The sequence below is a fragment of the Caretta caretta genome, chromosome 10 (assembly GCF_965140235.1).
Source record: "Caretta caretta isolate rCarCar2 chromosome 10, rCarCar1.hap1, whole genome shotgun sequence".
NCBI lineage: Eukaryota > Metazoa > Chordata > Testudines > Cheloniidae > Caretta > Caretta caretta.
The window spans coordinates 81,235,888-81,260,744 of NC_134215.1; the positions used below are offsets into that span (position 1 = coordinate 81,235,888).

The 24,857-nt window shown below is 41.0% G+C and overlaps 1 protein-coding gene across 2 annotated transcripts in view; it reads left to right on the top strand.

The window, feature by feature from the left end:
• Positions 1–24,857, top strand: part of PIAS1 (protein inhibitor of activated STAT 1) — a 96,058-nt gene that overhangs the window by 16,408 nt on the left and 54,793 nt on the right. Inside the window, exons 1-2 of one of the 2 annotated variants that reach the window (XM_048865814.2) lie at positions 13,529–13,550; positions 23,149–23,593. In XM_048865814.2, the coding sequence (XP_048721771.1) occupies positions 13,548–13,550; positions 23,149–23,593 (448 nt within the window). In that variant the 5' untranslated portion in view covers positions 13,529–13,547. Of the gene's footprint in view, positions 1–13,528; positions 13,551–23,148; positions 23,594–24,857 lie in introns of those variants that run through there. The other variant, XM_048865813.2, reaches the window with a different exon arrangement.

Genomic DNA, 24,857 nt, shown 5'->3' on the forward strand with positions numbered 1-24,857 from the left:
ATACAGTTTCTATTCCCAGATGTGGCCCTTGGGGCAAAAAGTTTGCCCATCCCTGATTTATTCTGTAGTCTGTTTAGTGATTTTTTTAACTTGTGTATTTTTAATTTGGCATATACATTTTTAGCTAGAATGCAGGGTTTATTTCCATTGGGTGGAAAATAAGTTAAATTAAGGCAATCTTTTATTAAGAAATAAATGTAGTGTTTGAAGGAGGGAATGGGGGAGTGCCAGATTAATGGTGCTGAGAAGTGAAATACTCCCTCTTCCTGCAGAACAGCTTCCTATCTGCCTCATTCATGTGCTTCAACCCTAACTTAGAACAACTGTCTCTATGGGCATTGTCTATAGTCGGGGTGAGGTGGGGAATGCAGGAACATGTACACAACATTAATGTGATTTTTTGCCTTGGGATTAACCATGACCAGTTAATGTTTCTTTTTGTTTGTTTTTTGTTTTTTTAAATATAACACAACTGTCTTTGTTCACTCTAAGGCAAAATCATATTTAAAGCTGTTACAGCCGTTAACATTTTTCTAATTATGGGTTAATACACTGCACTTTCCTCGTATAGACAAGGCCTAAGGATGAGAGGATGATTCAGTCCTTGCCCCTACTGAGGCAGCCAGTGAATGAGACAAGAGACAATGTAAAGATATGAATTAAATGTCTGGTATATTTTCAAGTCCTTGTAGGCACCAAGTACTTGAAAAATATTCTAGACACTTGCTACTCAGAGAGGCTGATATATAAGATGTCAAAGGCATCCACAAGGCCCAGGGGGGAAAAACGCTCTTTGGTCAGAAGCCCATCGCCCACAGCTGAAATTCTTACCAAGCTGCTATCTAGGGACCTTGCTCAGGGAAGGGAATACATCTTCTGTTCCATTCAATGGCTGATTGGAAGGGTGAAACCAAGACTTATGACTAGTGATTTTTGAGTGCCTGAATTTTAGAGGATTGGTGCTTTGTGAAAATCAAGGCCTTTTAAGGTATATCAAGTTGGTCATTCAAAGTCACCAGTCACTTTTTAAAATCTTGGCTTAAAATTGTCATTGAAGAAAGAGCATAAACTCTGCATCAATTGATGGCTCAGTCCTTTTTCTCTCTTTCACCAAGAACATTTTTTCCTCCCAACAGTTGTGGTAGTGTAACCGTGCCTCAGTGGGCCACAACTGAGGATGCCAAATTCAGGACAAACTGCTGAGAAATAGGGCAGATACGCCCCAGGACTCGTGGCTAATTCCCCATAGGATATACCAAACCAGCAACAAAAGTAAACTTCTGCTTCACCCCACTGGTTAAAAAGAAGTCATAAAAGCAGTTTCTTCAGGCATTCCAGTCCTTGTATTACCACCAAAAACACTAGACTTAGAGATGAGTGGTTCTTTAAAACCAATCTCTTCAAATAAAAGGTTCTTCTGATTCCAAAGGACCAGCCACACGCCCAAGTCAGTATATAACTTAGATCTTACCCAAAAATCATGCTGATGCCCATCCTTTAGTATCTAAAATATAAAGGTTTATTCATAAAAAGAAAGTAAGTTGAGAGTTAAAATTGGTTAAAGGAATCAAGTACATACAATAATTGCAAAGTTCTTGGTTCAGGCTTGTAGCAGTAATGGAATAAACTGCTGGTTTAAGTCAAGTCTCTGGCTGCTTCCAAATCATTGCAAGATCCTCAATTCCTTGGTTAGAATGCTTCCATTAATATAAGTTCACAGTCCAGAGGCTGGAGCAGAAAAGAGGCAAAATGAAGGGTTTTCCAGGGCCTTTTATCTCTTCTGCCATGTGGAGGGAACCCATTGTTTCAAACAAAGCCCTCAGCTCAGCTAGTGGAAAATTACATGCTCAAATAAATTGGTTAGTCTCTAAGGTGCCACAAGTACTCCTTTTCTTTTTGTGAATACAGACTAACACGGCTGTTACTCTGAAAGGTGACAAGATAGTGTTTGGAGTCACATGGGCAAGTCACATGTCCATGCATGAAGATTTGGAGACAATAGAAGCCATTACCTGTACTTCAAACAGCATGTTTGCAGGACAGTCCATTCAGTGTAGATGAGCATCTCCCATTGCCCGTTAAGTGTTTCTTAATGTCTTAATGAGCCACTTAATTTGAATAGTCCCTCGAAGATGTGCTGGCTAACTACCTTGTGGGCGTTACCCCAGGAGCAAACATTTGAAATCCAGGCATAGAGCCAATATTCGTAACTTTGAATACAAAAAATGATATATGCATACAGATAGTGTAATCATAACCAGCCAATCATAACCTTTTCATAGACAACTTACATACTACATTTTGTACAAGATTTGTTGCAAATGTATAACAGTGGTTGCAATGATGATCTATATGGTCATATTTTAAACCGATAACATCATAGATAGGTGGCACCCTCACCCCAAGCCCACTGGGAACTGTACTGATTACCAACAGATCTTATAAACACTGAAATAGCTGATAGTGCCCAGAAGTCTATCACTTTTTTAACTAGAAAAAAGAAAAGGAGTACTTGTGGCACCTTAGAGACTAACCAATTTATTTGAGCATGAGCTTTCGTGAGCTACAGCTCACTTCATCGGATGCATACCGTGGAAACTGTAGCAGACTTTATATATACACAGAGAATATGAAACAATACCTCCTCCCACCCCACTGTCCTGCTGGTAATAGCTTCTCTAAAGTGATCATCAGGTTGGGCCATTTCCAGCACAAATCCAGGTTTTCTCACCCTCCACCCCCCCCCCCCCCACACACACAAACTCACTCTCCTGCTGGTGCTAGCCCATCCAAAGTGACAACTCTTTACACAATGTGCATGATAATCAAGTTGGGCCATTTCCTGCACAAATCCAGGTTCTCACCCCCTAACCCCCCTCCCAAAAGGGCCCAACTTGATTGGAGAGTGAATTTGTGTGGGGGGGGTGGAGGGTGAGAAAACCTGGATTTGTGCTGGAAATGGCCCAACCTGATGATCACTTTAGATAAGCTATTACCAGCAGGACAGTGGGGTGGGAGGAAGTATTGTTTCATATTCTCTGTGTATATATAAAGTCTGCTGCAGTTTCCACGGTATGCATCCGATGAAGTGAGCTGTAGCTCACAAAAGCTCATGCTCAAATAAATTGGTTAGTCTCTAAGGTGCCACAAGTACTCCTTTTTGCGAATACAGACTAACACGGCTGTTACTCTGAAACCTTTTTTAACTAGGTTTGAACAAGTGACCTAGAAGCGAAAGGGGCTTGCATGCACTTACCAAATCTATTTTATGCTAATGTTTAAAATACTGGAATATTTAAATACATTTCCTTATTTGGCTCAAAATCAGACATGAGGAGTTGTGATTTTTTTTTTTTGAGAATTGTGTTACATGTTGACATAGTAAAAACAGGAGCATTTGGAAAACTGGATGTTTTGGCTATGGTATTTGGGACCTTAATATTATGGATATTGGGTAAAATGCAGTGTATTATGCTAACAACATGGAAATGTGTACATATGAATAATGTTAAACATTGAAAGGGCTGGGTGATGATGGCAGCGAGGTTGGAGGACATGGAATGACAGGGAGGTGTGAGTGGCTGTTATTTTCACTCTGAAAATGTAATAGATGACTGGGAAACAACTTGGTCTCAGTGCCTGGACACTGTTTTCAGCAGTTAGTGAGGGAGTGGTGTTGAGAGAGGGTAGAGACCACAACAGTATGTTACTGAATGAGGACCATGCTGGTGTCCTGTCCTCCCACTGTCCCCCATGATCTCTGGGCTAAAACCTGAAATCAGATTTGAGACAAACAGTGGAAATTGACATTTCTCAACAACCTTGGGGTTAGTCTGATTATATTCTTATATTCTGGCACTTTTTTGCTCTCTTTAGAACTGTGATCTTTCCAAATAATAATACATCTGACTGAGACTCCTGCCTATGAGGGTCTGGATCCACGTACATAGAATCATAGGGTTGGAAGGGACCTCAGGAGGTCATCTAGTCCAACCCCCTGCTCAAAGCAGGACCAATCCCCAATTTCTGCCCCAGGTCCCTAAATGGCCCCGTCAAAGATTGAACTCACAACCCTGGGTTTAGCAGGCCAATGCTGAAACCACTGAGCTATCCCTCCTCCTTGGTAACAGTCATTACAAAGTCAGTAAGAGGGTTTTTGTTTTAGGTTTGTTTCCTGATAGTTACATTTTCAAAGGACCAATTCTAATATACCATATTTTATTTAAAACATTGGTAAGGGTACATAGTTCATTAGGGTTTCCCGCCCCTCCCCCCGGTTCTATTTCCAATAGTAAGTCTAATTTAAACTTATACTGTGCAAACTTTAATATGTACTTAGGAACAAGAGAATAGCTAGACTGGATCAGACCCATAATCCATCTGTCCCAGTATCCTCTCTCTGATGGCAGTGGGCAGATATGGGATAATCTGCCAGTCTAATAGTTCTTGTCTCCCTTCTCTGAACCTCTCTGTAAAGTGGGAGTAATAATACTTCTGCATCTCTCAGGGTTGATCTGAAAACTATGAAGCATTGATACTGTACTGAAAACCATATGAGAAAATTAATTCAGTCTTCATAGAAGTAAATAAGGCATGGGTCCACATGTCGAAAAACAAAATATTGATTTACCTGCTCACTTAGTAAGCACTGTCCAGCATGGGTTCTGTTTAAAAAAAAAAAAAAAAAGGGGGGTGGGGGTGGGCGAGGGCGAGGTAATGTCATCCTGTAATTAAAGACTGTATCATAATGCAAGGGCGAATAGATAACAAATACCTGTTTAGGACTTCCAATAGGTCTTGCATTTATCTTTTTTGAAATGACTCTTTGTCTGGATAACCTTTGATTTAAAGGGATACTGACAACTTAAAATATAGTCAATTTTAATAAAGAAGTTTGAAAGTGGTTACTGGTACTACACCTGTTCTGCCCCCTGAGTCTCCTTGCCAATTTTTATACATTTTAAAGAAAATCTTAAACAGTTTTTTTCCCCTCTCCCTGTTGTGTGAAAAACCCAAGGGAAATTGACTATACAGATGAAACAGAAACTAACCCGACCGAGACAGTGCTGGCAAGTGACTAATTATAGTAAAGTTAGGGGTTCCTTGTGACAAAAGTAGTCAAACTTACTTATTTTTAAGCTTAGGGTGAGGTTGTCCCTAGGGAGTATTTTGCCTACTGGAGGCTCCACAATCATGCAGTGGAAACACTGAGAATGGTATAAGCAGTAATGTACTAAACGGCTGTAATATTAAAGTAAAATGCTTCTCTGTCTCATACCAAGATATACATGCATATTCAATGCACTGTCTCCCCTCCCCCCAAAAAGCTTAATTTACCCAAAGCTGTGTGGATACTGTAGTAATGTTCCTTTCTAAGTTGGCTTTGTCACTGCTGTGAACACACTGTCAAACTGTCTCCTACATCAGGCAGGGTGGGTGAAAGGTCTTGTAGTATCAAATGTGTATTTCTATCCTATAGTACTTGGTTCTGCCGTAACAAAGCACTTGGGTATGTCTATACTTGGCGCAATCCCAATTAACTCCAGGTGTGGGCACTCTTATTCTGGAATAGTTAATCAGAAAGAACTCCATGTGTAGACAAGCCTTTGACAATTTAGAATCACTCCCCTTTGTATGTCTATTGGTGTAATTCACAGGGGGAGGGAATTCATATTTCAGAGGGAGATCTTGTGAACAGGGATGCCACAAAGCCGGAAAACAATTTTGCCACTTATTTTCTTCTTGGGCTGATAGCAAGGAAGGAAATGGAGTATCTGAGCTGTAGCTCACGAAAGCTTATGCTCAAATAATTTTGTTAGTCTCTAAGGTGCCACAGGTACTCCTTTTCTTTTTGCGAATACAGACTAACACGGCTGCTACTCTGAAACCTTACTCTTGTTGGTCGCCCACCAGGGTATAGGCATGGTTACTTTGTTGGGGGGTGTACACTGGCTTCAGAATGCAGTTCAGTATCTAGCATTGACATGAACTTTAGATACTGAGCTGTAAACTGAAACTTGTATAGATATCTCAAGTAATGAATGACGGTGCAGTCTGCTGCTATCTCCTATGGTGCTGCCTGGGAATTTGTGACCATGGAGTGCAAAGTCTACTGTTGCAAACTTTAGGTGCCTTTTGGTGTGTCTTATCCTCTTTCTAGCTGTTTGAACAATTTACACTTTTATTAAAATTAATATACTCTTTTTTTCCATTTCATGTTAAGTAAACAGTAAAAAAATTCAATATCATTCTCTGATTTGTAAAGGATAGAAAAGTGTATACTCTTTAGGGCATGAAGAACTGATCACTTTGCAGCTCTCTAAAGTAAAAGAAAATATTAAAAAAAAGGAGGATTAATTTTTCTTTAACTTGAAGAGGCATAAACATCTGTGTTTTGAGTAAACAAGTTTGATATGGGAACAAACACTTACTTTAGCTGACAAGACTGAAGAGAGGGACATGTCTATTGGAGTTTGAAGAGGTTTAAATGACTGCTACCAAAACCAAGTAGCAACAAAACCGAGTGCAAAAATAGTCTTTACCGTGAGTTGCTTTAATTCTTGCACTTAAGATATTCCACAAACAACTTCCGGCCGTCATCTCTTTCCCTCTCCCAATACTGTATGAGTACATTTGTTAAATTCCACTTGCATTCTATTTCAGTATAAGAAATCTTAGTCCATCTTTTCTTTTAAAAAATGACTTCTAAAAGCTACTTGGGTATATATCTTCTGCGCTGGATGATATTCACGAAATAAAAACACAGTTTCCATCTCTACTCAATGCTGTAGTCAAGAGTTCTGGCTAAAGTGGCACCTCTGTTTCATATATGGGATTTCTTGTTCTGCAAATCACAATTTAATACTTATAGCTGTATATTTGGGCATTGATTTTTCAAGTGTGCAGAAGCTTAAATCTGGACATCAAAAGGTAGAAAAATGGATGCTTGTCTTTTTTGGTGCATTGTGATTTGTAAAAGCAAACACTTTCATAATTTTTGCTGGTTTTACTAGAAGGGAAAATGGGATAGACAAAAGTATGAATTTTGAATGCTTCATAGATGACTGGACTACTAGTTGGCTTGATTTCACAGATACCATGGAATAGTTTCCCCATGTTATCCTTAGACATGCTGTAACTGGGCCAGGTCCAACCATTTTGTTTCTGGGGCCCTTAACACAGTTGTGTTTGTAGCTCTAGGCGGGCTCTAGTGAGGCTTGTTACACAGGAATTAAAACCGTTCAGTCAACCAGCTGGATGGCTTAGTCAAGGGTAAGAGCATTTTTAATAAAAAGCAAATTTGTCTGACAATAACCCTATCCCAAATCCTTGAAAGCATGTCTTATTTATGACCTTCCTCATTTGTCTTTACCCATAAAAGCTATATTATTCTTTACACAGACACACCATTGCATATAAAAAACCTGTTAAATTAGTTTTTGTAATTACTTGTCTTTAACATTATATTAATGAATAGCACTGTAAAACAAGTCCCATCTGCAAGACTAAATATATGGGGAAAATGAAGCTTGAATGTCCTGGGAAGAAAATTTGAGTTTCCTAGAAATAAAATAAAGGTTACTACCATATTGTACAACCTCTTAATGCCAGTAGTAATAACTTAGTATACTAGTGAATAAAATCTCTTGAAGATAAAGCTTCTGGAGTGGATTAAAATCAAATGTGACTTGTATTAAATGAAGGGCAGCTTAAATATGGCTAAGTGGCGATTTTATGGTTGTATGGCATAGCAAATTCCACAGCTATCTCTGAAAATCATGGAACACCTTTAAAGATGTTGGGAGAGTGGCATTCAGAGTCCTAAACTTTTGGCAGATAGTAATGGCAGATAGTCATTCACTGGAAAGAAAATGTATTTTATCATATCATCATCGTGTCTGTCTTGCTATCATGTGAATGTTGATATTTGTTCTCAGAGTGGGCTTTCCTGGACAGGGCTTTCCACTAGTTTTGTCTCCAGCAGGTGGTAGGTGTCCCTAAAGATCTCTAAGTCAAGTTATTGATATAGGATTAGATATGGTCTCCTGGGCCTGGGAAAACAGCCCTGTGTGATCTCAAGTGCTGCTCTTCTCTTCAAAATTCTCCCTTTTGTGAACTTGGGAAAAACTGGAATTGCTTTAGGCTGAGACTTGTAGTACTACATGTGAGTACTCCTTACTGTAAGCTTGATCTTAATTATTTTTCTCTGTCTCCAATGCAATATATAGACTTGTGCCTGCTTCCAAGCACAGCATGTTTATTCCTTGTATGCTGTTGGCTCTAGTTGTTCCACAGATGTCAGTTGAGAGCTGATGGAACTTGCTACTTCCTGGTTATGGTGTATTCCGTGAAGCCATGAAACAAATTGGATACCGAAGCATGATAGTATTAATGGCAAGGTTTAGGGCCTCCTGTGCATACTCACTTTTGGAGTAAAATGCTGCTGCTCAGAGGTTCTGTTTCAGTGTCCAAGGCCTTCTGTTAAGTATGGTTAGAAACCATTCATCAACTTATTTCCTCACTTTTGGATAGGTTGATTCAAGGATCATAACATCTTAGAAATAGTTTTCTTCAGTAAAGGAAGCTTTTAAAAAGGTTCTGGCTTCAAACAACTGACCACAACAGAGATGATCTTTGAATAGCATCGAGCATATCTATCAGTGAGAAGACACTCCAGACATGATGTCAGAGCACCTTTTGCTTACAGCAGAGTTCAGATGGAAATAGAAACAGTCATTCCCACATATATCCATATTGGTACCTATTTGCCCCTATACTGAAGATCGTTTAGGTACAGGTGAGTGTGTCCCACCTTAGTCCAAACAGATTTGAGGCCAAGATTTTCAAAAGTGACTAGTGATTTTTGTGTGACCTACTTGAGGCACTGTAAAGGGGCCTGGTTTTCAAAATATGGATGCTTGGTGCTTTCTGAAAACCAAGCCCTTTTGTGGTGTTCCGACTGGGTGTACCAGGCCTTTGGGGCCACCTTCTGGAGGCCCTGTGGTGCTACTAAACCCTGCCCCAGTGGAGGAAAGAGGCCTTGAGGAAGCAGTCAACTAGAGCCCAGCAGGCTTAGCTAAAAGGAGCTGCAGGGCCTTGCAGATTTGTTCCTGGCTGGAACAAGAGAGGTAAGGAAGGGGGCTCCGCTCGGACCAAAGGAGCTTGACTGGTTACATTTGCTAAACCTGGGAGTGAGGGGACCTGAGAGCCCTAACCCAAAGGTAAAGGGACCAAGTGGGAAGAGGCCAAGGGACTACAGCAGCAACTAATTAAAGGGAGCAGCATGTAGCTGCTGTTTATGGGGTTCCTGGCTTAGAATCTAGAGTAGTGGGTGGGCCTAGGTTCCCCCACTGGCGAGGTGGCCTAAGCCCTGAGAAGGGGACAAAGCTGCTTTAGAAGCCCAAGCACAGAGCTGGATGTAAAGGACCCAGAGGTGAGGCTAAAGACCCTTGTGAGGGCTGATACACGGTTGAACTATTTGCTACCCCAGAAGTGGTCCATTGTTCACTGTGTGATTTGACTGGAGGGCTGAGCCACTGAAGATCCACCTAACAAGGCTGGCAACTTGCAGAGAGTGCCAGGAGCAGGAAAACGATTGCAGTACCACACCCAGCCACTGGCAGGCACTCAGGAGGTGAGTGCCTCTGTTTCATGTTTCTTAAGCTGGGCATTTGGATAACTAGAAATTGTTAGTGACGCTTGAACAATCTTGGCTTTAAACCACCTACACAGATAAATTGGGTATTTTCATTTGTTTATTTTGGTTTATTTTGTTGTTTTTAAGTTTGTGGGCCAAACTGCCAAAAAAAAAAAAAGAGGTTTAGAGGCTATTCTGTTGTTATCCACACTCCAGTAATATATTGACACTGATGTACTCCCATGACATCTTGGAATTTTCATTAGCTGCTGGGTCCGTTATAAACCAGACCACAGGTTCTAGACATCAAATACAGCTAATTTCTGAGACCTTAAAACAAAATGAGGGGAGTTAATCTATAATAAATCAGTAAGCCTCTGTGCAAGAAAGATGTTTTTTCTATTCTTAGATGTCCAAACAGAATTTTTAATAACTCTGAAGTGCTAAAACTGTTTTTTGAACTGATATATTAAAAGGCTTTCAGTGGTTTTATTAGTAAGAAAACTGACAGATGTTGTGTGAGATCATTATGCAGTAAATGGTATCTGACTTTTGAAGCTGTATATCATACTTTTGCCACTGGAGTGAGAAGCCTAGTGTTAGCAAATCAGAACCATGAACTAGGTGGTGTTACATGTGAGCTGCTTAAGGTGACTGACTTAGAAGAGAGGGAACTAGCACATTGGATCAATTCTAGTTTATTTTTTTCCTTGCAGTTGCAGTATGTTGAAATCACTTGGATAGCAAATTATTCTTAACAATAAAATAAGGTTACCTGAAACTTTTTATTTGTAAATTGGACCAGTGAATGAAAGCATTTGTTCAAAACGAACAATTATGAACTGTTCTTCTCGGGGAATAAATACATAAAATAAGGTTTTCCTCAGGTAAGGACACTACGTCATCACCTGTGTATTACAGGGACACGTAATTGGCACCTATTATTTTTAGGGCTGTCAATCGATTTAAAAAAATTAATCACGATTAATTGCGTGATTAAAAAAAGTAATCGTACGATTAATCGTGCTGTTAAACAATAATGGAATATTTATGTGCCAGATGTGCTAAAGGTTCATATGTCCCATAATGCTTCAACCACCATTCCAGAGGACATGCGTCCATGCCAATGATGGGTTCTGCTCAATAACGATCCAAAGCAGTGCGGACCAATGCATGTTCATTTTCATCATCTGAGTCAGATGCCAACAGCAGAAGGTTGATTTTCTTTTTTGGTGGTTTGGGTTCTGTAGTTTCCACATCAGAGTGTTGCTCTTTTAAGACTTCTGAAAGCATGCGCCACACCTTGTCCCTCTCAGATTTTGGAAGGCACTTTAGATTCTTAAATCTTGGGTCGAGTGCTGTAGCTCTCTTTAGAAATTTCACATTGGTATCTTTGCATTTTGTCAAATTTGCAGCGAAAGTGTTCTTAAAATGAACAACGTGCTGGGTCATCAAGACTGGTATAACATGAAATATATGGCAGAATCCTGGTAAAACAGAGCAGGAGCCATATAATTCTCCCCCAAGGAGTTCAGTCACAAATTTAATTAACGCATTATTTTTTTAACAAGCATTATCAGCATGGACACATGTCCTCTGGAGCGATGGCCGAAGCATGAAGAGGCAGATGGATTTTTAGCACATCTGGCATGTAAATATCTTGCGACGCCAGCTACAAGAGTGCCATGTGAACGCCTGTTCTCACTTTCAGGTGACATTGTAATTAAGAAGAGGGCAGCATCTCCTCTAAATGTAAACAAACTTGTTTCTCTTAGCAGTTAGCTGGACAAGAAGTGGGACTGAGTGGACTTGTAGGCTCTAAAGTTTTGCATTACTTTGTTTTGGAGTATAATTATGTAACAAACTACATTTGTAAGTTGCACTTTGATGCTAAAGAGATTGCATTACAGTACTTGTATGAGGTGAGAATTTTTACAGTGCTGATATTTGTAATAAAAAATAATCATAAAGTGAGCACCGTACACTTTGTATTCTATATTGCAATTGAAATTGATATATTTGAAAATGTAGAACATCCAAAAATATTTAATAACTTTCAATTGGTATTCAATGTTTAATGGTGCGATTAATCGTGATTAATTTTGAGTTAATTGTGTGAGTTAACTGTGATTGATCGACAGCCCTAATTATTTTGTACATTTTTTTTTTTACACCACCTTGGGAAAACATTGCTTGGGTAACACCAGAAAGGAGCTGAGTTTTTCATTATGAAAAGCAATATCCTCCATAAAGGTCATAGTGTGTTGTATATTTATTACTGTACTTTTCTGCTTTTGCCTCCCTTCCATATTGAATTACTGTAACTTCATCCTTTTAGTGTTCTGTGTGCATTAGATAGATGCAGAAAGTTACAACCTGTCATGGAGGGGCTTGAGGTTTCCATGAATTTTTTTTGGTCTTACTCTCTTGCAATTTTTCAATTGGCTGTTTACAATTTTTATAGTTCTATCTTAACAGAATGCTAGTCTTACAAATGGGATTTAAGATTAGGGAATGTGACTTCATACAGAGAAGGAATATGTTATTCTTCCTGACATCCTTGCTAATATTTTCATAAATCTTACTGTGATCCTGGAATTCCAGTTGTTTAGTTTGTAAAATCCCTGAAGGGATGAACAAATCTTAGCCATACGTGATGTAAAGCCTCATCACCAGCAGTTGTAAGATTTTACCACAACATCCAGAGAGACTCTTGTTCCTAGTGTCAGAGAGCTATCTGGCAGGAAAACAATGTATTAATACTGCTGGATGCTGTAGGTATAGTGCAGGGGTTGCCAACCTGAGCCCGAGAAGGAGCCAGAATTTACCAATGTACATTGCCAAAGAGCCACAGTAATATGTCAGCAGCCCCCCATCAGCTCCCCACCCTGCTCCCAGCTCCTCCCACCTACCGACAGCCCTTGCCAGTCAGTGCTTCTCCCTCCCTCCCAGCACCTCCCAATCAGCTGTTTTGTGGCATGCAGGAGGCTCTGGGGAGGAGGAGCGAGGGCATGGCAGGCTTGGGAAGGGGTGGAGTGAGGGCAGGGCCTGTGGCAGAGCCAGGGGTTGAGCAGTGAGCATCCCCTGGCACAATGGAAAGTTGGTGCCTGTAGCTCCAGCCCCAGAGTCAGTCAGTGCCGCTACAAGGAGCCGCATATTAACTTCTGAAGAGCTGCATGTGGCTCTGGAGCGACTGGTTGGCCACCCCGGTATATTGAGAGTAATGGAGACCCTTTCTGTAGCATCATTTAATCCTTTAGTATGGTTTTCATTGTGAACAAGAATTAATTTTTGAGGACCTCATTTAGAACCATATTTTAGAACCATGCTATAAACTTCTTAGAATAGTTCTATACCTTGGTGGAGCGTGCCTCCTTCCTCATTTTCATATAATAGTGATCTTACATATAAAGCGTGTCTTATAAGGTATCAGGGGAAAGGTTATGATCTGCTGAAAGTCATTTCTCTATCCATATATGTATATCATTAATGCATATGAAGTTCTGAGAATTGTATTGTATTGTGGTCACTAAAATATGCTGTAATTTGGGGGAATCAGCCAGATATTAGCTCACCAGAGGCAACAGCAAGGAAAGTAACCAATGCCTGGGCGGGATGTCAAACAATCCATCAACAGCCATTGTCTATCAAAGGAGCTACAATGCAATGACTCACCTGCATGAGGCCACACCAGGGGAATTGCTCAATCTTGCTTGGAGAGACTCAGTAATGCTAACCTGATTATGAAGGGGCGGGGACAAAGCCAAGAGGCAATAAAGGCTATGATAAAAGGAAGAGACATTTGCCATACTCTTCCTCTCTCTTCCACCTCCATCTACAGACATCACCACCAAATGACTGAAGCCCTGATCAAAGGGGAGAGCCTGGCTGAAGGGCAACCAGCCAGCCTATGGTGAGAGCATCTAAGTTTGTAAGGGCATTGAAAGTGTTAAGATCAGCTTAGAATGCGTTTTGCTTTTATTTCATTTGACCAAATCTGACCTGTTATGCTCAGATTTTAAGTGATTATAAGTCAATCTTTATAGTTAATACATTTGTTTGTTTATTCCTCCTGAAGCAGTGTGTTTGGTTTGAAGTGTGTTAGAGTCTCCCCCTGGGGTAACAAGCTTGATACATATCAATTTCTTTGTTAAACTGACAAATTCATATAAGCCTGCAGCGTCCAGCGGGCATAACTGGACACTGCAAGACGGAGGTTCCCAGGATTGTGTTTGGGACCGGAGATATTGGTTAGTGTCATTCGGTTGCAAGTAGCTGGGAGCAGCTTATGTGCCAGAGGCTGTGCATGAACAGCCCAGGAGTGGGGTTCTCACAGAAGAGCAGGGTAAGGCTAGCTCCCAGAGTCAAGGATTGGAGAAGCCTAGCAGATCACCAGTCCAGATAACACCAGAGAGGAACGTCACAAAGCTGCGTCATCAGCAATCGTAAGATTTTACCAGAACATCCAGAGAGACTCTTGTTTCTAGTGTCAAAGAGCTATCTGGCAGTGAAACAATGTGTTAATGCTGCTGGATGCTGTAGGTACAGTGAGATTAATGGAGACCCTTTCTGTACTATGATTTAATCCTTTGGTATGGTTTTCATTGTGAACAAGGATTAATTTTTTGAGGACCTCATTTAGAACCATATTTTAGAACCATGCTATAAACTTCTTAGAGTAGTAGTTTATAGCTTGAATCACAGAAGAAGAAAAAATGTCTGTCTGTATTTGTCTGGGAAACAATTGTAGAACTCTGCTAACACTAAATGTGTCTGAATCCTTAAGGCTCACCTAAACAATAACTGCTGCCAGTTCTCCTTATCTATTCAGGCCTCATCTATATCTAAAACTTAAAGATTGATCTAGCTACAGGAGTGTGAAAAATGTACACCGCTGTGAGACATAGTTAAGCCGACCAGAGCCCTGGTGTAGATGTTGGAGGGCAATGGAAGAATTCTTCCTATAATCTATCTACTGCCTCTCGAGGAGGTCAATTTACTGTAGACAGAAAAACCCCTTCCATTGCTGAAGCAAGTGCTTATACCACAGCAACAGTAAGGATTGTAGTGTAGACATACCCTCAATACCTCTGTGATAGAAGCCCTTACAAAATCTTAGTGTAGACTGGCCCGTGCCTTACACTGTGCGCAGAGTAGAGCAAAGTGTGGTCATTAGTCAGCTTTCCTTTTTTATTTTTGTTTTTGTAACTCATTAATTATTTAAATAAATATACTGATAATGTCCGAGGTTCCTGCTTACAGCTAGCATAACTTGGACTTTTATAAATCAGGCTCAGGTTCTCCAAACATTTAAGCACATGAGTAGTCCCAGGTAAGTCAGTGGAGCTACCCAAGTGAGTAAAATTATATATGTGCATAAGTGTTTGCAGGATCAGGTAGTAATACAATGAAAGTCTTTAACTTTGTGTCTATACAGGTGTCCCACATTTCTGATGTCTTGTTTCTCAGCTTCTAGTTCTTATTAGTGGCATATTCTGAGACTTGTAAAATCCATTTATGTGCCGTTGGGACTTTGTCTGACTTCCATTAGTTATATATTTTAAAAGAAAAACTTTGCATTTCCTTGGAATCAGCACCAGGGCTGTTAGCTCTGATAATTTTCTGTTATTAACTGTGTATTTCCTGTTGGAAACTCAATAGAAATTCTACAGCGACTATGATTTATAGTTTTTTGGAGAGGCTTTTGTTGGCGGCGGGGAGGGGGTGAGACAGAATAAGTTAACATTTAAAAAAAAAAATAACTCTGGGAAAGAAGATTCCCCAGGACACACATGTGTATTCTCACTCTTCTTCTCTCTCTATTCCCCCCCCCCCCCCCCCCGTCCTTGGTTTGGAGACATTTTATAACTATTGCCACTTGTTACTGGCAATTTAAAAAATTCTTTGGTATTTTAATCTTTGATTTTAGGTGAGAAAGTTCTTCTAGTGATGGTAACTTTTCCCTCTTCCATTTTTTTTTCATTCTGTTGTTTTTTCCGCTACTTCCCTGTCACTTCTAGCTCATCTTTAAGGTTCTAGTCCCCCCTGTCCCCGCTTCCACTCTACCCTTAGTCTTTATCTACCTTCCCCCTCCTTTCTGTTTTTTAAAAAAATATTTACTTCCTTTAAAAGATGAATAAGGTATTCAGCTTCCTCGGTACTGAGTAAGACCTTTTAGAATAATGGGTGGAATGTCATAAAGGTCGTTGTGTGGCTTTAGGCAAAATGTGCGGTTTGGTGCCCATCCAAATACATATTTAAAAGTGTCTGCCAATGCAGTAACATTCCTGAGTAGGGTCACAACTTTTTAGTCAGCATCCTAGACTAATGTGTCCTTCCTGACTTCTGTAAGTATGCCACTTGACCAACTACTGTGGATGTAGAAATACTCGTTTCCTGGGTTGTCTTTCCCATACTGAAATGAGAAAGTGTGGGCCAATGTGGGAGCTTTAAGCAAAAATCACCTTCCTTTGGTCCTGCCCTTAAATGCACCTAGGTGTTATCTTTTTGCCTTTGGTGCTTGTACAACCTTTACTTCCAGTGTTTGCTAAAACTCTGGCTTAATTTAAAAGGGGTTACTTGTTTGGAAAGGATTGGGGAAGACAGAGAGCTGGAGGCAGCACAAATGGAAGTAAATCTTTCCTGTTGGGAGGGAAATAAATGTGTGCAGCCATGTCAGAGATGGGGTGGAACAAGTCCATGAGCGTCATAAAACCAAGAGGGCAATTTTGAATAATACTTGTGGAGTGTTCTTTTGGAAGTGTTTTAGTCTGCACATCGCTCACATTGAGATACAGAAATTAAATGACTCGCCCAAGGCCATCAGTGCATCTGTATCTTAAAGTGAAAAAATGAACCATGAGATACAGCACCAGAAGACCAGGGTGAGATTTTTATATGTAAGATAATTCTTCTTCATGACTAATGCTCCACGCTATTACACAGGAGCATAATTTGTTTGTTATGTAGCCAAACAAGAAATGTCAGATTTATATTTTCAGGTTAGCTCTAATCTCTAGTGTTACAAGGTCATGACTAATGAGTCAAAATAAACAGACACTTTCCTTACAATGCTTGTTTATCATCTTACCTTGATATTCACTTTGAACAGCCCTTAAGCTGTCCCAGACCCTTTGTGTTTCTGCTTTATGACATGTACGATATTAAAATTTGTCTATGCTAAAGGAGTTTTGCCTGTATAGCCATATTAGCAAAACATTTAAGTGTAATGAGGCTGGAAAAATCAGAGAATTATTTTTTCTGATTTGTTTACTTTGTATGCTTGACAGCACTTGGTGTATAATCAGTGTATCCTCACTATAGTTTTCAGAGTAACAGCCGTGTTAGTCTGTATTCGCAAAAAGAAAAGGAGTACTTGTGGCACGTTAGAGACTAACCAATTTATTTGAGCATGAGCTTTCGTGAGCTACAGCTCACTTCATCGGATGCATACCGTGGACTTTATCGACACTAGGAATGCTTTTCTGGCAAAGGGATCCTAGTGTGGATGCAGCTTATACTGGCAAAGCTGGGGTTTTCTGGCATAGCTTATTCCACCTCCTCACCTCCCAAGCGAAACAACCTATACCAGTAAAAGCACAGTTTTGGAGGTGTAACTCCATCTATACTAGGAGATTCTGCCAGCACAGTTGTCGGTCAGGGCTCAAACCTCTCCACACCCCTAACTGAGAGCTATGTTGATGAAATGCTAGTGTAGATGTGGCCTTAGTGAGTTCCCATATTTTTCCTGTAGCTCTTATGCTACAACAGGGAAGGAGGACACTTTTTTTTTAATTTAAAAAAATAAAAATAAAAAATCAATAAAATAGGAAAACATCATAAAACCACAAAAATCAGCAAGAAAATACCTTAAATCTAGTCTTTCAAAAATCAACTTTAAAATAGTTCCAGGTTGATGGGGTTCCCTTAAACAGGTGTACTCAATGTCACTTTTAGCTTCTTAATGTTGCCAGTGTAATCCAGTTACTGTACCTTTTTAAAAATAAGGTTCAGGTACAGGGGTTTCAGGATAGGAAATCAGTGAAGAATGTTATTTATTTTGGCTAATGAAGTTTGTTTATGCTATGGATCATGTTTTCATCATATCAGTACTTACTACACATTTTGTGTGTTTAACCTTTAAGGGGAAAACTCCTATTCATGGGGTGTCTCTCTAGTTGGAAAACTTCCTTATCCAGTCTGGGTTTCCCCAATGTTTCCAAGAACTGAATCTGGAGATTCTTACCAAAGCAAGAAAACTGCAGAATTATGAGAGATTCTAGCCACTGAAGAAATGGTTATAATAGTTGTTTAAACCCTTCAGCTTAACAAATGAGTCTCTTTAAACACAAGGAAGATTTAAATGTTGTATTTCAGTGTCTCAGATGTACTTAAATGTCACTTTCCCTCTCAGTTGTCAACAGTATATTGTGAGTGAATGAAATGTTCTAAGACACCCTCTCTTTTTATGAAAGCTCATCTGCTCTAGTTGAGTAAATCAATATAAAGAAATACCGTAATACCCTTTAGCTAGGAGTATGGAGTAACTGCACATGTAAAAGATACTCATAGATCTCTCAACTGTGCCCAAAGCATGTGTACTCTGCACCAAACTGGCCTAAATTTCTGCAGCATGGTCCTTGGATCATATTTGTCTGTTGCAACCCCATGGTCTGGGTGTCCCTAAACCTCTGACTGCCAGAAGCTGGGACTGAATGAAAGGAGATGGATCACTTGATAATTGCCCGGTTCTGTTCATTCTGTCTGAAGCATCTGGCTCTGGCCACTGTCGGAAGACAGGATACTCGGCTAGATGGACGATTGGTCTGACCCACTATGGCCGTTCTTACGTTAACAGAAATACAGAAATTCTGTGACAACTTTATTTAAATTACATAATTCATTTTCATATTTAAATACCTTCATTTTAATCAGTATAGTAGCTATTTTAAAAAATATTACGTTCCTTCAGTTTTTAGTACACCACAGACTAGTATATTGACAATACCTACCCACACTGTAGAAGATTTCATGCAGGAAGCTGGAGGTTTTAGCAACTGGGTAGGGAACATTTCAGACTCTTGACATCTAGGGAGATGGGGAAGATTGGTTGGGTTTGTGGGATAAGCATGTTTCTGCTCAAACAACAAGTAGTGAGAGCTCTCTCTAATCTTGCCATATTTTAGGTTTCAGAGTTAATTCATTAAGTTAGTGAGGCAGTATACATATCAGAACTATTGTTTTGGTGGTTTGAAGAGTTCCGGAATACATCAGAGCATCATTTTATACTCCTTTTGCATCTCAAGTTACCTTCCTAGCCACAAGTGACAACGTCTCTTTTTAAATGGAACCTTAGATTTCTCATTACACTAAGGCAGCAAATGGTGGTAAGGAGTGGACTCCACAGCAGTTTCCATGGTTGTGGAAACTCAGAAGGCTGATACTACCTGGCTACAAAATATTGCCGTTATTTTAGGCCCCAACTTATCCTAATTACTCCTCAAACCCAATGAATATTATCTTGAAATTTATTGTTGTAAATTGACATTAGAAATACCAAATAATAAAGGTAGGGTTTTAGAAAATTCCATACAAGAAAAAACAGGTGGTCATTTTGGGACTGTGGGCTTTTAATTTCCCATGACCCCTTGCATTTCCAAAATTCCCCTGCAGGAAAATCCTTCAGAATGGTGTCTCATTGGTCTGTTGCTATTCTGAATAGAACTCTTCCCCAGTCATTGGCAGAGCTTCCAAAGAGAAACTGACCAGAGCCTTGTTTAGGACTTTGTTTCTGTTGGGGTTGTAGGGAAGTACTGTATGCACAGAGGATTCTCAGTTTCATTACACAAAAGTCCTCTCACTTCCCTAAGAGAAGTGAAGCAATCTACACTTGTCATTGGTTTCATTCAGCCAGCCATCTTGGGAAACAGGAGAGACTATGCAAGAGTAAAGGGACCAGAGGATACAATCATATATGGAAAGGATAAAGCCTATATATAATGTTTTGAGTGTATGAAAAGGAAAATAGAAGTGAATTGCTAATTTTAGACTGGAAATGGCATCTGAAAATTTCATAGTAATTCAGCTAACAGTGATGGTCAATGCCTGGGGCCCTACCAAATTCATGGTTCATTTTGGTCTGTTTCATGGTCATAGGGTTTTAAAAATAGTGAATTTCACAGCTTCAAATGTTTACATATGAAATTTCATGGTGTTGTAACCATTGTTCCCTCTAATTTTTTACATCCATGTGTGGAATGAATTTTGTAACAAAATTCATATAGTGGTGGGTGGGGCCGAGGGGTTCGGAGTGTGGGAGGGAGCTCCAGGCTGGGACAGAGGGTTAGGGTGCGGGACATGGGGTAGGCTCTGGGGTGGGAATGAGGGGTTTGGGGTGCAGGCTACCCCAGGGCTGCGGTCAGGAGAGAGGATTCCTCCCAGCCCTCTCTTGCCGTAGCAGCTTGGGGCCTGGGGAGAGGTGCCTCTCCCCAGTCAGGGCAGCTCTGGTGGGGCTGGGCTGGGCCAAGGGAGGAGCTTCTCTCTCTGGCAGCTCCGGCTGGGCTGGGGGAAGGACTCCTCTCCACCTGCCACGGCAAGTCTGGGGCACGTCTGCGCTGGGGCCAGCGGGTAGGGGCGCCTCTCCCCCGGCCACAGCCCTGGACCCATGCCTGGGGCTTAATAGGCAACCATGCAGTTTAGAGGGAACTTAGGTTGTAACCTCACCCAAAAGGGAGTTGTGGGGGTTTGTAAGGCTATTGTAGAGGAGTTGTGGGATTGCCACCCTTACTTCTGCCTGCTGCTGGCAAGGGTGCTGCCTTCAGAGGTGGGCAGCCAGAGAGCAGTGGCTGCTGGCCAGATGCCAAGCTCTAAAGTCAATGCCAGTGCCAGCAGCAGAGCAGAAATGAGGATTGCAGGGTATGGGGGGATGGATTTTCCCCGCAGCCTCTCTGCCCAGGTCAGGGGCTGACAGTTTTGGCCTTGGAGCTTCCTGCAGATGTGGGAGGTTCCCGGAGGTGGGTCTGACCAGAATTGAGAGCAGCCCCTGCAAGGGAAAAGGAAGTCCTGTCCCTCCTCACCCTGGGTTCGGACTAGCAGCTGGAGCCCGGCCCATGGTAGGAGCTCCCAGCTGGGACCCCCTGAGCCCTGCCCCTCCCCTACAATAGCCAGATGTCACAGGGGAGGTCAGATTTCACGGTCCATGACTTGTTTTTCACAGCTGTGAATTTGGTAGGGTCCTATCGATGCCAAATGAAATAAAACCCCCTCTAAGTATTTTTGAAACCTTTGGCTATTTCCCTCCCCCCTCCCTTTGCCTCAAATGCACACTCTAGTTCCTCTTTGCCACTTGATCTAAGTTCTGTCGTGCCTTTTTAAAATGACAGTATCATCAAATTTAAACATTGTCAAATGATTTGGCTCTCGTGGCTGTCTTTTTATCCACCTCACGGGAGGTTTCCTTTGCATGTAAAAACTCCCACCTCAAAAACTAAGTCAGCACTAGATAATTCTTTTGATATAAATGGGTAAGAGAAAATGTATCTTGAGGCAAACCAAGGTGATATCTCCTTCAGAACACTTAAATGGTCTAGACCATAAACACATGTACTTGTATATTATTTTTTAAAGTTAACAACATTTTATTATTCATTCTTGTTTAGAGAAGCCACTTAAGGTAAACAGCTTAAACAGAATGCATTTTAAAAAACATAGTATTTAAAGTTACCTTGATGAAATGTTGTGAGATTTTTCATGTTTGGAGTATACTAGTCCTTGATTGCAGCTACCTTAGCCACCGTAGCTAGCAGCTTCTTATTTTGCCTTCACTCAAGTTCTCTGTCTTTTTAGTAGGGATGTGGGGGAGAGGTAAGATTGATATGCGGGGTTGAAAATTGACTAGCAGAAGTGGAGAAAGGGGGTGAAAAACAGTGATGACAAAAGAAACTCATGGTTAAAAGAAATACACTGACTACTTTACAAAAAGAAAAGGAGTACTTGTGGCACCTTAGAGACTAACAAATTTATTTGAACATAAGCTGTAGCTCACGAAATTTAGTCTCTAAGGTGCCACAAGTACTCCTTTTCTTTTTGTGAATACAGACTAACACGGCTGGTACTCTGAAAACTGACTACTTTAGTAATTTCTTCTTCTGACTTTAACATATTTTGACTGTGCTCAAATATTATGGTGATAGGCAGCAGTGTACATCCCTAAAACTAGGAGTCAAGTAAGATGGTAGATAACAAAATATCCTTCCAAATACCTGTATTGAATACACTGCAAACTTTATGCTGAAGTTATTTTATTTGTATAGAACAGGGGTCTCAAACACGCGGCCTGTGGGACTATTTCCTGTGGCCCACCAGCTCCCCGCGGGGGGGCCCAGCATTTACCTAGAGTGGCTCCGGCCTGGCGTGCACTGGGAGCCTGCCTTGCCCCCGGTGTGTGCCAGGCGAGCCCCGGCCCCTGAACCCCTCCTGCAGCCGAACCCCCTGCCCTGAGCCCCCACCTGCACCCCACATCCTTCCTCCACCCCGACCCCCTACCCTGAGCCGCATGCTGCACCCTGACCCCCTGACCCACCCTGCACCCCGACCCCCTGCCCTGAGCCCCCTGCCGCACCCTGCATCCCTCCTGCACCCCCTGGGGGCAGGAAAGGGGCAGAGTTGGGGTGGGGATTTCAGGGAAGGGGTAGGAAGAGGCAGGGCAGGGGCGGGCCCTCACGGAAGGGGTGGAGTGGGGGCGGGGCAGCGTAGGGGGGCAGAGTCAGTGGTGCTGCCCTCGGGCCAATGTACTAGTCCTCATGTGGCCCTCGTGGTCATTTGAGTTTGAGACCCCTGGTATAGACCACTGTGATAGTTGGTACTTGTCAGTTAATGGGCTCTGAATTTTAGAGATGGTTTCTCTCTCTTTTTTTTTTACGAATGGATTTATGCTCTGTCGTTTCTTTTTGTTGGAAACACTACTCTACATTTCCATGTAGCATAAGCTAATTCAAAATGGTGTTTTAAAACTAGTGTCCTGCCCTTCAAGTACTCCCTAATATTTTGGTCATATTAGTGGAACCAAACTTATTAGACCATAACTGTATTTACTGAAATGTACAATTGAAAGAAAACCATATTAAACTTACGAATAATGTACTGGTATCTCCCATTACAAATCTTCTTCCCTCTCTCCCCCCCCCCCCCCCCCCTCCACTGGTCTTTTTTTGAAGCTGGTCCGCTTTCTCCTAAAATTTTCACTCCTGCCGTGATGGTCTTGGATCACACTTAGCAAATCAAAGTTCAGTACCTTTTAAAGAAAAAAGGCTGTTCCAGACTGTCTACATCTAGATTGATACTAGTATTCAATAAACACAATCCCATTTTAAGTTGTGTTCTAGATAGTCAAGGATGGGATAGAAATGTCAGGTTCTAAATAAGCTGTGATAAAAAAGATTAACAGAAAAGTATTAACACTGCAGAGGTGGTAACTGTAATACTAATATTTATGAATTTTGTTTGTCTTCAAGCAAATGGTTATGAGCCTTAGAGTTTCTGAGCTGCAAGTACTTCTGGGATACGCGGGGAGGAACAAGCACGGACGCAAACACGAACTTCTCACAAAAGCACTGCATTTGTTAAAAGCCGGCTGCAGCCCTGCTGTCCAAATGAAAATTAAAGAACTCTATAGGCGGAGGTTCCCTCAGAAAATCATGACACCTGCAGACTTGTCTCTCCCCAGCGTACACTCAACTTCCATGCCAGCAACTTTGTCTCCATCTACCATTCCACAGCTTACTTATGATGGCCACCCTGCAACGTCACCATTGCTTCCTGTTTCTCTTCTGGGACCTAAACATGAACTGGAACTTCCCCACCTAACAGCTGCGCTCCACCCTGTCCATCCAGACATAAAGCTTCAGAAATTACCTTTTTATGACTTGCTGGATGAACTGATAAAACCAACTAGTCTAGGTAAGGCTATAATGTTGTTAATTCTGTATTTAGAATATCTCTTCAGTAATAAAGGGGCGGCGGGGGGTGGGGGCTTCAGCTTCTAGCATATAAACTGGCTTAAATGTTAAATAAAAACATGATTTAGAGAACCAATATTTCTAGATACAAGAAATTGTTGCCTCTTGGAACAACTTGTTCTATAGTGCACAAGAGGAGACACGTCATCTTAAGTAATACCCATAGATTGGTTCAAATAGTAACTATAGTTAAGACACTAAGTACTGTTGCCTCCAGTATAAATAAGTTCAACATCCTCATTGGAAGTAATGGGCAAAAAACAAGCTCACTGTGGCTCGAAGCTTTAGAAAAGGGAACTTAAAAAATAAGGAAGTCTGAACAACTAAAAGCAGGTGGTTAAACCGGAAAGTTCAACAAAAACTTGGGCTCAGCAAATACATAAATAATTCTATGGTCTGTGTTATGTAGGAAATCAGATTAAATAATCATAATGGTCCATTCTGGACTTAAATTTACTAACTATGAAAGATCTGCAAACTTTTGTATTTAAAATGTCTTGTGGTTATAATCTATAACATGTTTCAGAGGAACAGCCGTGTTAGTCTGTATTCGCAAAAAGAAAAGGAGTACTTGTGGCACCTTAGAGACTAACCAATTTATTTGAGCATGAGCTTTCGTGAGCTCAAATAAATTGGTTAGTCTCTAAGGTGCCACAAGTACTCCTTTTCTTTTTGCGAATACAGACTAACACGGCTGTTCCTCTGAAACCTGTCATTATGCAAGGCACTGCATTTAGCCGTATGGAGTGGAAATCTATCAACTGCATGAAGAAACTTATACAGATCTGATGAAGTGAGCTGTAGCTCACGAAAGCTCATGCTCAAATAAATTGGTTAGTCTCTAAGGTGCCACAAGTACTCCTTTTCTTTTTGCGAATCTATAACATATTTGTGTAGCTGACTAGGGTAATTTGGAGTCTTACAGAGCAGCACATAGCAATTTGTGTTCCTGTTCTGGATCCCTGGTTCAGCAAAGCACTTTTTTAACTTTAAGTGCTTACGTGGTCCCATTGATTTCAGTAGGACTCCTGGCATGCATGTCAGAACCAGTTCTTTTGGTTTCTTCTTATAGTGCAGGGTAAATAGTAATTGTCTAGTCTTTAGCAGAACTGGCTACAGGCGGTATGGGGGCATTTTGAAAAAAAGCCACAAATATAAGAAGAACGCACACTAATGCTTTTTTATGTCAGTGAGGAAAAACCCAC